At 40.9% G+C, this 14,541-nt stretch overlaps 1 protein-coding gene across 1 annotated transcript; it reads left to right on the top strand.

Moving 5' to 3' along the window:
- The first annotated feature begins 991 nt into the window (after positions 1–991).
- On the top strand, positions 992–14,002 carry LOC117490274 (clustered mitochondria protein homolog). The gene is made up of 30 exons (XM_034139942.1): positions 992–1,106; positions 1,365–1,440; positions 1,992–3,382; positions 3,819–3,976; positions 4,065–4,236; positions 4,993–5,130; positions 5,230–5,360; positions 5,436–5,590; positions 6,099–6,224; positions 6,348–6,495; positions 6,684–6,776; positions 7,007–7,225; positions 7,468–7,646; positions 7,746–8,054; positions 8,149–8,282; positions 8,788–8,889; positions 8,989–9,089; positions 9,283–9,435; positions 9,803–9,865; positions 9,958–10,205; positions 10,284–10,368; positions 10,855–11,008; positions 11,349–11,488; positions 11,616–11,696; positions 11,811–11,936; positions 12,551–12,672; positions 12,816–12,909; positions 13,004–13,138; positions 13,236–13,309; positions 13,403–14,002. Exons 3-30 carry the CDS (start codon positions 2,014–2,016, stop codon positions 13,482–13,484), a joined length of 5,091 nt encoding a protein of 1,696 aa, XP_033995833.1. The 5' UTR covers positions 992–1,106; positions 1,365–1,440; positions 1,992–2,013; the 3' UTR covers positions 13,485–14,002.
- Positions 14,003–14,541: the final 539 nt, after the last annotated feature.

Genomic DNA, 14,541 nt, shown 5'->3' with positions numbered 1-14,541 from the left:
TAAGCTTATAATAAGCCCAACATAGAGAGCAGATCCTCTTCACAAAGTCTGACATGTTGCACAGCTGTGTTGTTCTACAGTAGCCTAGAATGGTCAAACCAAACACTGATTTAAAAAAAGGGCTTTGACATTTTTAGTGTTACCTTAATGCCACTATAGTCCTCTGACAGGCTTGTAAAAGGTGTTTAGGTTACAATTTGCAAAGTTACCACTAGATGCCACTAAATCCTTCACACTGCTCCTTTAAATGACTTATGGTTGTGGTCCTTACAAGAGCAATTACATTAAAAGAAACTGGCATGTGAGTTGGTAAATAAACAGGAAAATTGATGATGAGATCAATCAAAATATAAAATAATAATTGAAAAAGCTTTTCAGTATAACTTTTGGTTGATTAATGTAATGATGATAATGAGGAGATATTGAGTCATTCACTTTTAATTCAAAGAAGGATGAAACTCATTCACATGCATCAACCGGTGTAACTGGTCTCCTAGCAAACGTCCCATTCTAGAATGTTCCCACAGTTGTCTTGGAGACCGTGCTCAGAATGTTAATGTCTCTCTGCAGCGCTGCCATGGCAACGGCAGAGCTCCATTCAGAAAGCTCAAAGTGTGAAGAGAAATAAATAACAACAAACAAAATACTGAAGGCTTGTTTGTTTCAGGACTGTCATCATGCCTTGTGTAGTCTCCAAAATATAAAAGAGGCGCCAGAAATCCTGCTGCTGCTCTTTATAATACACCTCCTGCTCTGCTCACTTTCAAGGTTGATAGAGAGAGCATGGACCAGTCTGAATACAGGAAGTTACATCATGAACAGGCAGAGAAGCTGCCCTCTTCTGGATTTGTCAGGTAATAACTAAGTGTGTGGATGTGCATGTGTGTGTGTGAAAGGAGGGCCTACATGCTCTCTCACAGCTTCCTCTCCACACATGAAGGGCAGACACACACACATGCACTAACACACATTTTGTGTGACGGGTTTTGCAGCAAGGACAGGGGAGCCTCCCGCTGGAGAGGAGATACTCTGAGACTCAGCTCTTTTGTTTCAGGATGGACAGAAAATGACAGGCTGGCTGTCTCTCCCTCTCTCTGCACTGGCAGGTAGGCCCACAGATTTCTTAATATTATGTCACAAATATCCTTCTGTTGTTTGAGATGCATCCATTTTATTTCTGCTGCATCTCATGAGCTTAAATAAGGTGGAATGCTTTCATAAAAACATTCAGGATATAAAAAGTGTGTCTGTTGCATACATCTAATAGCCTGCTGTTATGAGTTATTATAAAGCCAAACAATAGTATTTCCAACCCTTTTTTACTCTAAAATCTTGTTCATTGCTCCCCTTCATCTTTTCCCCAGGATTGCCATGTATCGACAACATTCCAGAGTTCATCTGATGAGATTTCACCCCTGAGCTTGTCCAATTCTTTCCTCTGTAAGTTGACACTGCTGCACTTTATAACACTCCTGTCATCAGCTGTTGTAAGGCTCTTAGCTGCTCACATTCACACATGCCACACACATGTGACAGTGGCAGAGCCTTTTGCAGTTAATACTTCGCAGCTTGATTCAAGATTACACATGGATTTAAGGTTTAACAAGTAAATTAACTTCACCCACAAAATGACCATTTCTATATAAATTACTCAAAACTAACTTTTTGTTTAGTTTTGTGAAAAGCAAAGTCTCATTTATTCAGTTGTTTGTTAACTACTTCCCAAACGCATTTTTTGCAGAAAACCTTTACTACTTTAAATACTTCTACATTAAAAGCCTTGCGCTAGTCTAGGAGCACTTCCTGTTCAAAATCTTACTAAAATAGCAAGGTTTTTCTTCATCATTTAAGTCCTTTTGTATTTGTTTATCTTGGAGACTTATAAGAACAACAGGGGTGAGTTATTGATATACTGTACATGTTATTAGAGTTTCCTTAAAAGCTTGTTGTTACTGAACCAACTTTAACACTGTCGTCTTTTGTCATTCAAGCCACCTTCACAATTGCTGTTCGATGCAGATAAGCATCATGGGAAACATAATCCAGTGCTGTCAAACACTATCAAACTACTTCAAGTTTAAGGATGCGGCGGCCCAAGGTGAGGCGGAGAGATCCCCTCTGCTTTCCAGCGACGACAGTGAATGTGAATCTCAGAGCCTGCCAGAGGACTTGGAGGACGATCTGTTATCCATTATCTCCACCGGCATCACAAACCCAGCTCTAGAACCAGAGCACTTCCTGTTTCCTGACATCATCCTAAGCAGCAACCTGGGAGGGGATGTGACTCTGGTGGAGCCGATGGTGTGTCTGCTGGTGTCTGAGGAGGAGGAGGGAGTGAGGACGCTTGAGCCAGGAGATGAAGCACAAGAGTGGAGAAACAGGTGGAGAAACAGGGAGTTTTCTGAGGTTGAGACACAGACCGAAGTGGAGACACATATCGGTATGGGGGTGCAGACCCAGACTGAGTCACAGGAGGAGGTTCAGGCACTAACTGAAATACTTGTGTGTAATGCTGAGACTGTGGAGAGAGAAATAACAAGGGGGAAGGTCGTGGAACATGAAATATTAAAACAGGTGGATGTGCTCTTGGAGGCACAAACATCACAAGGGAGACACTCCAATATTTTTACTATAATGGCATCAGAGAAACAAGAGAGAAGGATGGATTTTGGAACCTGGTCTGACATGACAGAGGAAGACAACATGCCTTTCAGTGATATAGGCATGAAAGGTGAACAGGAAGAACTGAAAGAGACTATCATCCATGAGGAACTGACTTCCACTTTAACAAAACATACATTTCAAACTGAACAAAACACCAAGCAAATAGAGCAGCTAAGCGCTGATGAAGAAAATGTATTGTTGCAAAAGGATGCTGCTGCTCTTCAGGACATTTCAAACTTTGCCCTGACAGAGCCGACACAGGAGAATGTTAGTGACACAGAACAAAATATCGAACCAAATCACACTTTAGTGACTGAACACAACAACTGTATGGATGACAACATTGAGTCACAGAAAGACCTTCAGACAACAAAACGCAGCATCAAAAGTGTTGAACTTGTGGACATTGTTGACCCTGCTGAGTGTTGTGTAGAGCCGACACAACAGAGCAATCAGGATGATGAACAGATGGACCAGGCCACTGTGATGTTGTATCATAATGATGATGCAAAGGACAGTAATGTTTTCCCAACAGACACAAACCACACAGATCAGTCTGATTTAAATGCAGATCATATTCAATGTCAGGACCCAGAAAAGAGGGAAGAGGAGGGTGACAACGAGACAGCTCTGCCACAGGTGGAGGAGGAAGAGACTGAGATAAAGCAAACCTTGTTTTTAGTTGACCGGCTGTTTCTGGCAGCACCACATGTCAAAGGTGCGTGATTTTATTTGACTGTGTTTCTCTTTGCTAGAATGTTTTTGACAACTGTGATACTCAAACATGTCTCTGAGGCTGCTATACTTGCATCTTGTTCAGCGGATAATCACTATAAGAAGGATTGTTTTACTCATATTCAGAATTCAGAATATTTAAGTAGATCATACATTTGAATTTTAAAAAGAGAAATTAATATTTTTGAATGGACATTTTAAAAAGGGATAGAAACTATATATTTGGGTATATATGTTTTAATTTGCTGTTTTTATTCAATCTTTTGCATTTCAATAAGGTCATTTACATTTTAGGAATACAAGTAATAATAGTTCATTTTCCATTTTCCCTTTTCAGTTCAACTCTGTGAAAAGTGAACTACCAAATAAGCAACCAGTTTTCATCTTCACACCTTTTGTTGTTGTATCTGCTGTTGCAGCACCTCCATGTCAGACTGAAGAAAGCCATGAGGATGATGGTCAACAGCAGTCTGATGCTGATAAAAGAAAAGTCAGCATCAGTGATGTAGTTGATCTCCAGGAGCCAGACTTTACCGTCAGGATTCAACCTCCTGCTTCAGAAAGCTTTGAGCTCCAGGTTCCTGTTTACCTCACCGTTATTTTCTCAAAGATACTTCAATTTATCCTCATGTCTTTCTGAATCACTCAAATCCAACTCTCCTCAGGTGTCAGGCCAGATGGTTGTGGCGGAGCTGCATCAGGTGCTGATGGAGCACGAGGTCACCTGCCACCTCACAAGCTTCTCCCTCCAGCTGGGAGGCACCGCGCTCGACAGCCAATCCGAGCTACGCTCCATACAGGGGATCCAGGACGGAGCGCTGTTCAAGGTGGTGGAGGGTAACTGCCTCATCTTTGAAATTATTTTTCTTCTTTTATTGTGTTTTTATGGTAACAAGTTTGTTGTTCATTTCAAAATGCAACATTGTCTACAGCTGACCGAACACCTCACCTAGAGGCCCTTTTTAGTCCAACGTAGAACCTCTTGCAAAAACTGTGATTAACGTCTTTACAGGTGTCAGGCCGATGCTCTCTCTTTATGTCTCATCTGCACAGGCTCAGACCATCAGACCGTTCCAACATCATCCATGAAGGTTTAAAACATCATTTGTGAAACGTCACAGCAAAACCACAGTTTCTTTTTCTTTTATAAACTTCACCAGCAACTATCTCAATCTACACTTTACATCACTATAAATGTTCCATTCACTTCCAGCAGCATTTTGTGAAAACACCTTTTGCAAATAATGTGTACTGTTAATTTTACATGGCTGTGAGATATGGAATAACATAGCCTAATGAAATAGATACATTAGAAATGACTATCTGTAAAATCATCTGTGAAATGAAGAAATGATGCTCACCATATTGGATTGCATGCCACTGAAGGTTTTTGAATTGCACATTATCACAGATTTGAATGAAATCATCATTCTTTCTTTATTTGAGTCACTTTTCACTCCACTTTTTCCTCCTGAATTGTTTTTATGTGCTGATTTATGGTGGTATCATTAGTACAACAGTAACAAAAACATGTTTTATCATCTTCCAATTGTACTAAAAACGATATAAGCATATTTTCTGATCTTGTTGCAGATTCTTACACTGTGCGTGACGCTCGTCTTCATCTCAGACATGTTCGTGATCTTCTGAAGAGCCTCGACCCTGCAGATGCATACAACGGAGTCAACTGCAGCTCACTCTCTTACCTCACTCTTTACACCAGAGGCAAGGGTACTATGCCTCTCTTATAACCTCCTTGCTTCAGGTATTGTCTCAGCATTCCTGTCACTAATCATTCAACCTTTTTCACCTCCATGCTCACCCCTTCAGACAGTGACAGTGTGGGGACCAGGCGAGCTTCTGAAAAGGAGTCTGTTGACTGCAGCCCTCCAGAATACCTCCTCCCTGGATGTAAGGAACGACCACTTACCCCACTGCAGCCGCTCAGAGATGACTGGAAGGTGAGAGATCAGATGTGTAATTGATTGTGTGTTCAGTTAAAGCATCAGTGGGACTATAGGAAAGTATCTTTACAGCCGTTACAGTGCCTGCGGGTTCTGACCATGAGCAGCTGGAACCCTCCTCCAGGAAACAGGAAGATGCATGGGGACTTGATGTACCTCAATGTCGTGACTATGGAAGACAAAGAACTCAACATTACATCATCTACACGTGGTTTCTACCTCAACCAGTGAGTGTTAAATGTTCAAATATTTTACATTTGCTGAGCTATTAAATTGGAAACGTTTTAGCCATGATAGCTGTCGATGGCAGTGTTGGTAGGCCAGTCCACCACTAACAACTGTCTCAAGAACTGTTAGATGGATAACAATGACATTTGATATAGATATTCATGGTGTGCAAAACATTTGGGATCCCCTGACTTCCTTAGGTCAAAGTTTTTTCACTTACCCTGAGTACAATCTTTTGATAGGGTTGGCTCAAAAATATTTAGTAGATACAGTCATGGGTAACAAAAAGTGTGTCTAATCTTGCAAAATACTGAATAAATAACCATGACATGAAAACATCACTTTCCCTCAAAGGCTGAATTGTAATCACTTGAAAACCTTTTCTTGTACATCTGCTATAACATGAAAGACAAAAGACGAAAACATAACATCCTGGGCCGAAGTAGTTAGATACAATAGTGACAGAATAAACCTACCTGGATTAAACTTGAGCTTTGACTCCTTTAGGTCAACTGCCTTCAACTTCAACCCTAAACCTGCAGTTCCCAAAATCCTTTGCCACTCTCTAGTCGAGCTGCTGAGTCAAGTAAGCCCTGCTTTCAGGAAAACCTTCAGTGCCCTGCAGAAGAAGAGGTGAGCTAACTGTTTGTAATCAGGCTCAAATGAAAACAATATTGTGATTGAAATAAAGTTATGTCAGAGTTGAAATGAGGCTGGGTAACTCTTGACATTTTTCTGTTACTTTCTGTTAACCAGAGTCCAGCAACACCCTTATGAGCGGATTGCAGCACCTTTCCAGGTGTTCACCTGGATCGCCCGTTATGGAGATCACACCCTGGACTGTGTCAGAGCAGAGGAGACTCACACCAGTCACATGGGCCAGGACGAGAACACAGCTGGGCAGGTTGCAAACATAAAATAGAAGAAAAATGGCAACATTTAGAAATGCAGAGAAATGTAACACTGCAGAAAAGTACAAAACCTATGGAAGATGCATTTGTTTACTTGTATATAAAAACAAAGGTTTTATGATGCATCTGAGGCTAACTGATAGTGATGTTGAAGCTGATGTGTTGTGTGTTATCATCGCAGAGTCGAGACTGGAATGAGGAGCTGCAGAGATGCAGGGAACTCCCCAGGAACTCTCTTCAAGAGCGCCTGCAGAGAGAGAGGAGCTTATTCAAGGTGACACCACAGATTATTTTAAAGGGACACTTCACCCCAAAATCAAAAATGCATATTTCTCCCTATTTTTCCTGATTTATTCTCTGAGTAAATAGGGAAACAGTAGAATAGCAAAATATGTTATACATCATCCCTGAGTACTCCTTCCTGTTACAACTCCAGGATCAGATTGTGTTTTAAAATCAAGGGAGAGCAACTGAGTTAACCAAGATTTGAATCCCTCCATCCAGGCGAACAGTGATTTTGTGGCCGCTGCAACACGGGGAGCTGTAGCCGTTATCGACGGTAATGTCATGCCATTAAACCCCGGGGAGGTGCCTCATATGCAGATGTTCATCTGGAACAACTTGTTCTTCAGCCTCGGGTTCGACATATCCGAGCACTACCTCCCACTAGGGGGCAACACTGCTGCTCATGCTGCTGCCGTCTGTGACCTGAGGGGGGCACAGGTACATTGTTACCACCTGCATGAGCTGTGAGATGTTTGGGATGCATTAACTGTACCTTCTTTCACGTTTTAAAGTATATTAGATGCAGAAGAGACACTTTCAATAGCCCTGTAAGGATTGTATTATGTGGATTTAAAAAATCAGTTGCATGGACACATTTCCTTCCTCTATTTTCAATATTTGTTATTACATTCCCCTCATGTTCTACTATCAAATTAAATATGTATGTTGCTCTGCTCCAGGCTTATGCATCTGTAGACATAGAGGGGCTTCACACACTGGGAACAGCTGTGGTGGATTATCGTGGCATCCGTGTTATCGCTCAGTCCATCGTACCTGGGATACTGGAGAAAAACCAGGAGCAGGAGAGTGTAGTCTATGGCTCCAATGACTACGGGAAAACTGTTTTTACACACCCCAGGTAACACACTCAGAAAACACTATACATTTTGAAGGTATTAAAAGCATGTTTAAGTAAATGTTCAAACGGGCAACCTTCAATTTATAAACATTTCACCAGGTTTCTGGAGCTTCTAGATAAAACCAGTAAACCTCTGAGAATCCAGCGTCACCAGGTGCTCGACCACAACAACAGCCCCGTGGAGCTATGTTCTGGCATCGAGACCAAAGGCATTCTGGGTAATGATGGAAGACCCTACATCTTGGACCTTCTCCGGACCTTTCCCCCTGACCTTAACTTCCAGTTATCACAGACAGAGGAGAGGGGAGAGGTGCCCGAGGAGTGTCAGAGCTTTGGTTATCCTCGGAGGCATCATCACAGCCTGGCCAGCCTGAGACCAGAGCTGATAGATGCCTTCGTCCAGCACAGGTGAGGAGGATGTTAAATAATTTGCAGAGAGCCCAACATGTTAGTCTTAAACCAGTAATCTATCTACCCTCATATCTTGTGCTTTATGTTGCAGGTATGAACTTTATCTCAAGATGGTGTCCCAGGGCCTCGTTCAGCGGGAAGAGGAAGATAAAGCCTCGGGGCAGAGTGAAGAGTCGGTCTGTGAGCCGAGAACTGGAGATACAAGCAGAGCCAGTGCTGAGATGGGTGAATAAGTGCAGATAAATGAAGTGAAATGTGACAAACCTTTAATAGACCAGAAGAAATCTAAAGCCAAATCAGGCTGAGAAATAGGGAGGAAAGGTACAAAATGATGTACTGTACAGTAATACGTTTGGGAAAACAATCTCATCAGTTGTAATTGTCCTGGAGATTTTTTATTGCAATGCATGATTTACATCAGCAGAAAGAGTTTGACAGGTTAAAATACTCAGTTTGGTTCTAACCCATTTAAAGACTTAATTGGCCTTAAATCCCAGTGGTAGAATTGTATAATAAATGACTGCGCTAATAGTAAATACTTTTTTAAAGTTGTGTTTTACCTGAGTGTATTATTTGTCTTCTCCTTTTTACTTTTACCCCACCAAGTGTAGTTACTTTGCACTGATAGACTTTCGAAATGTACAAATATTCACATTTGACTAATTGAGGCTAGGGAAAGTGGTGAGGATTGTTTGATTTTGTGTCGATTAATCATATTTTATTTTTGTAGAACACCAGACAAGGACTGGGATTATGAAAGCTTGTGAGGCTGTCGGATCAGTGAGTGACTCCTGCTTCGACATCCGCTTCAACCCTGATGTTTGCTCCCCAGGTATTGAACACAATTGTGCTGCATACATAGGGACATATACTGTATATATAACGTTTAAACTTTAAAACACTCATATTCAACTGTGTGTCTTTGCTGCAGGTGTTCGTTTCTCCCCTGAGTGTGTTCAGGAGGTGCAGAGGCAGAGACGGTTGTTATGGGACGCCGCTGCTTTTCTACTGTCCAATCAGATTCCAGCAGTGGTGAGTGGAGCAAAGATTGTCAATCATGTGCATATATCTATAACATTTAATTACTACTGCTGGTGTGTGTGTGTGTGTGTGTGTGTGTGTGTGTGTGTGTGTGTGTGTGTGTGTGTGTGTGTGTGTGTGTGTGTGTGTGTGTGTGTGTGTGTGTGTGTGTGTGTGTGTGTGTGTGTGTGTGTGTGTGTGTTAGCTGAAGGACTGTTTAGACCACACAGCAGTGCCGATGGATGGAGCGACCCTGACCTCCGTGCTGCACCAGCGGGGGGTGAACGTGCGCTACCTGGGCACCCTGCTGAGGGAGCTGGACAGGGGGGAGGAAAGAGGGAGACTCAGCCACATCCAGGTGAAACTCTTAAGATTTCCACTACATCAATTCCTACTCATTCCTTCCCAGGTAAAGAATTGGGTGATGTCTTTATAAATCTGGCCTGACGGCACTATCCTGACCTTTTACACACCTGAGTGACACCAATAGAACATTTTGAAAGACGAGGAAATTAAGCTACAGAAAGATACCTAAGTTGAAATCAGATTGTTATCCAACGATAACGACAAAGAGTTATCACATGAATGTGTTTCTTAGTATTATAAAATAAAAGCATGATATGTTTTATAGAATAATGAAAAAAAACTAAGAAAAATAAAGTATGAAGGAACTTGGGATGCTGAAATCTTTCTCATCACATAACTAGTTAAATGTTTCCTCACAGAGAATTTCTATCAGTGAAGTCATCATCAGAAGTGCAAAACACATCTTCAGGACCTATCTACAGGTGAAGTGCTCAAATAATGTAAACAAGTGAAATATTACATTTTACAATCCAGCACACGTTTTATAATACCAACATATCTCATTTTCTCCCAGGATGTAGAACCTGCTACTTTCTCCGCTGCTGTCAGTCACTTCCTAAACTGCCTCCTGAGCTCCTCCTCCAGCTTCCCCGACTCCTGCTCAGATGAGCTGCTCTCTCGCCGCAGGAGCCGGCGGAGGAGGAGCCACGGGAGTCGAGTTGCCATGTTGAAAGAAAGCGTTTGGGCCAGACTGACCCCCAGCGAGCTGTGGGGCCGGATCAGGACCGAGGCTGGAGATTATTACCACCACTCATTAGACAGGTGTGTGTTATTGTGCATGTGTGTGTCTGTGGGTGAATACGTGCAACATGACTTTACATCCATCTTCTCTGTGTCCAGTGAAAGTATGGATGATGTCATAGAAAAACACGGCCTTCAGAGGATCTCCCTACTGAGAGAAATGGCCATCAAGACAGGAATCCAGGTCAGACATTTATCATTCTTCTCTACAAAATACAATATGAATTCTGTCAATTTCAAAGATGTATTAGGCAATGCGTTTTGCCAAAATCACACCTTTTGTTTAAATGAAAATCTAATCTGCAACTTCAATCGTTGAGAAATAAGTATCAGAGAGTGAAAGTTCAATGGTGGTAGTGGTTGAATCTTCTGCAAAAATGAAACCCCCACCACTATATTCACTTCTTCCAGAAGCTAAGATGAGAAGTAGTTCTTGTTTTGCCACACCTCTATCTTGTAGTTCACAGAAAAAAACATCTGCTAATTGTGTATGCTTGAGGCAAAGGATTTACACTGATGGCTGATAATCTGAGGGCCAATAATCTGTGGTTGCAGAAATCAAACAAGCCCTTAAAAGTTATATAGCTCAAGCATTACCTTTGGGCAGCCACAATGCAAAGATATCTAGAGCAGCTTCAAATGCAGATGTTTCCCCCTTCTCTGCATCTAGGTGCAGCTGAGGGAGTATGTGTTTGAGGCGCGACACAAGCCGGTGTTTGGTGAGGAAGATGTTGTTAACATGTTCCCTGTAGTCAAACATATCAAACCTACAGCATCGGACGCCACAAGGCTTGTGCAACAAGCACATGTAGCAGTACAGCAGGGTAAGAGACACAGACACAATATTTACATCATAAACAGCATGTATATGTTTATATTAAGGGCAGCATGGTGGCCTTGCATGAGTAGCAGTATTATCACATTGTTCATGATGATTATTTAAGAAGTAAAGTTAACAATACATTTAAGCTATGTAACCCTTTAGAAGACTGAGTTAATTTGGAGTTTTTTTGTATTTTAAAAGTTATGTTTAGGACAACAACTTCTCATTTAGGAATTAGGAAAGAATATTTAAATTAAACTTAGTAACTACTTAAAAAGTAACTTCCTCATACACATTTATTGTACATTCAAGGCTCATCAGTATTTTACGTTTGTTCTTAGGGCTTCTCAACGAGGGCTGTGAATTGATCAGCCAGGCCCTGACTCTGTTCAGCAGCGTATGTGGGGTCCTGCATGAGGACGTGTGCATGTGCCTGCGTCTCCTGGGACGAATCTGCTACATCCTGGGGGAATATGCAGATGTAAATATGCGTTGCAGTTCATTTATACCATTACCTTTCACCTAGACTAGTGACATATTTTTGGGGTTTTACCAACACATATTTCGGAGCCTTTCTGAAAGTAATGTTTACCTTAAATGTCTCACAGGCCCTCAGCCACCAGGAAAAGGTTGCTATTACTAGTGAGAGAATACAAGGTATAGACCATCCTCAGACCATACAAGACTATGTGAGTTTCTTAAAATGTACGTTTATACACAAACATATTGCTGGACCATAAGTTGTTGGTTTCTAACTTTACTGTATTAAAGTAACTTTTCACTTTTACCTATCTGGTATTTAGATTTTTCTGGCCCTGTACTGCTTTGCTGGAGGCCAGCTTTCGATCTCCCTGCAGCTGCTGTATCGTGCTCGGTACCTCACCCTGCTCATGTGCGGAGAAGACCATCCACAGGTCTCCATGCTGGATGTAAGTGTGACCTCACATGCAAAATGTTGCTGACAAAATCTATTTGGATGTTATCTATTATAAGGTGGTTTAAAAAGCCAGTGCTTTGGGGTGAATCTAAGGGTTTTGTTGGATAGGTAGTTTTAACAACACCTACTGAAATCCTAATATGTGAATTTGCAAGAAATTAGGTATGAACAAATAAAGATTGTTTTCTCGCACTGATGATAAACTTACAAACTCAAACAAATATTAAGAGTATATGTAGTTTTCAATCAGGTAGGCCTCTTAACCCTTTTACCCCAAGCTCTCTCTCTCCCAAGGTACACTGCTATTGAAGAGGTACAAAAAAATACAGATCAACTGAACAAAAAGTATATCAAAGAAAAAGATCTAAAGTACCTATGGGAGAGACTTGAAATGATTAAAGTGTTGGATCAGGACCCCACGCAGAATGTGGAAATCATTTTTACAGAATAGAACTTCAGGTAGATAAGATAACTCAAACTCAAAGCATCGCAACAACACAAACCTGCAGGGTCTTGATATCCTGGAATTGCAGCAACCTGTCCAAAAGATTTGGCAGTGCTTCTTTTAATGTCTGTTAATGTCCTTTTTGTGCTTCACTACATTAGAGTATGCTGGGTCTAGTACTTCATGGACTGATGGAGCATGAGCTTTCATTCAAGTTCCTACAGAATGCCTTAAATTTAACCTCAAAATACCACGGTGCCATGTCCCTGAAGCATGCACAAAGGTAAGACAGCCGTCATGTTCATTATATTCTTACACTGGTATATTCAGAAGCAGACAGAAAGACAGCAAACATAGATTGCAATTCAGTTTTTAGCAAACGTGTGTAATTCCCTTATTGCCTCTCCCTGTGTATCTTCTGTGCAGTCATCATCTTCTTGCCACTGTGTTCGAGAGTAAAGGAGATTTTCGATCATCTCTGCAACACGAAAAAGAGGCTTATTTAATATATAGGAGCCAGGTGTGCTTTAAAACTTTAAAATACAATGTTTGGTGTTGTCATATTTATTTTGTATGCTCTTGATTTTAACTGAGAGACTGTTGCACATCTAAAGGTTGGAGAGAACCATGACAGCACGAAGGAAAGCTCGGACTACCTGAAGAGGCTCACTCAGCAGGCTGTGGTCTTACAGAAAGCCATCAACCATATATACAGTAACACGCCTAGTGCCTGTATTCAACCTCCAAAGGTTTGTACATGAACACGTGTATGCAAGCAAGAAAGTGGCCCCGGCTCAAGTGCATTTCAACCGAATTATACTTTGTCTCATCTGTGTTTCTCTCCAGTTTGCCACACCAAGTCTTTCCTCAATCCTTCAGCAGCTCAACCTGACATGTGGAATCATTCTCATTCCCCTCAGGTAAGCACTCAAACAGGCCAAGATAATGAATACAAAAATGACTGCTAATGTTGGTTGTAATGCTCATCTCTTTAACTGTATCTGTCCATCTAGTGCGAAAGAAGTTGCAGACCTGAGGACTGAACTGAAAGAAAAGGCAAAGATTAAAGTGGAAGATCTGGAAAAAAATACGTAAGAACTGCAGACAATAATATTAAAATGTGGACCAAAGGGACATTTACAATATAACACATGTGTAGTCAGTCAGACTCTTGAAAACAACTGCAGACTATGAGCAAACAAATGAAAGCCTGGAAAATTGCTCCTGTTTTCTAGTAGGTATAAACTTACTTCGACCAAACTACAATGAACTCTGCAGGCTGTAACTCTGATGGAAAATGTGTGTAACTCTCCTTGGTGGGAAATAAATGAACTAACCCTGATAACATGTCAGCACAGTATGTTTAGGCCCACTTCTGCTGATGACAAGATATCATAACAGTGTACTAAAATATTTTTAAATGATATGCTCTTATCTTGCAGTACTATGTGTGTCTTCCCACTTGTCCCATGAATACTTCTCAGAATATTTCAGAAAATAATCTCTATGATTGTTTTGGATTTGTATTATCTGTCCAATACCTGTTATCCCTGTTTTGTCACTAATATCCAAGTTATTGTATGAAAATAATAAACATCTGAGCTTCTTATGTCTTTGGGTTTTGTTCATTTGAGATAGTACACCATATAACTGCTATTCCAATGGTTGTACAACTTACAATATTTAATGAAAAAATGTGTGCACATAAAGGAACTTGACTCCATCTTGTATTGCCTTCAAGTTGAACAGAAATTAAAACATCTGATAAAAACAAGGACAAAAACCACAGCTGAATGAGGTAAACATAAATGGAGTAGCCATAAAGGGAAAAATAATGTAGATATTGATATAAAACCATATACACACAAAATGTGAAGACAGTGTGTGCAAAGTACAAAGGGTGTAGAAATATGGAATTTGTAATATAACAGGTTGTTTTTACATAGTTGGACTTGGCAGTTTAGTGTATACAGTGCTTATATTCATATTGGCAGCGATGACATTTAGGATATATTATGTGTAGCCTATATTTAAAGATGCAGTGAAGTAGGCCTGCAGTGGATGTTTTAAAAGTGTTATTTAAACTATATGACTGCGTTCATAAGAGTGATGACCTGCGCTAAGAAATTGTTCTTTGTCTTTGTATCATCTC

The sequence above is a fragment of the Trematomus bernacchii genome, unplaced genomic scaffold (assembly GCF_902827165.1).
Source record: "Trematomus bernacchii unplaced genomic scaffold, fTreBer1.1, whole genome shotgun sequence".
Lineage (NCBI taxonomy): Eukaryota > Metazoa > Chordata > Actinopteri > Perciformes > Nototheniidae > Trematomus > Trematomus bernacchii.
The sequence above is the reverse complement of the archived record's forward strand: the minus strand, read 5'-3'. Positions and strand labels throughout refer to the sequence as shown.

Excerpts from the sequence above, each read along its gene's own strand:
- LOC117490274 (XM_034139942.1), top strand. The coding sequence starts at position 2,014 with ATGCAGATAAGCATCATGGGAAACATAATCCAGTGCTGTCAAACACTA. Across the intron at positions 6,225-6,347 it reads AGTGCCCTGCAGAAGAAGAG|AGTCCAGCAACACCCTTATG; the intron begins GTGAGCTAACTG and ends TCTGTTAACCAG. Across the intron at positions 11,937-12,550 it reads CACAGGTCTCCATGCTGGAT|AGTATGCTGGGTCTAGTACT; the intron begins GTAAGTGTGACC and ends TCACTACATTAG.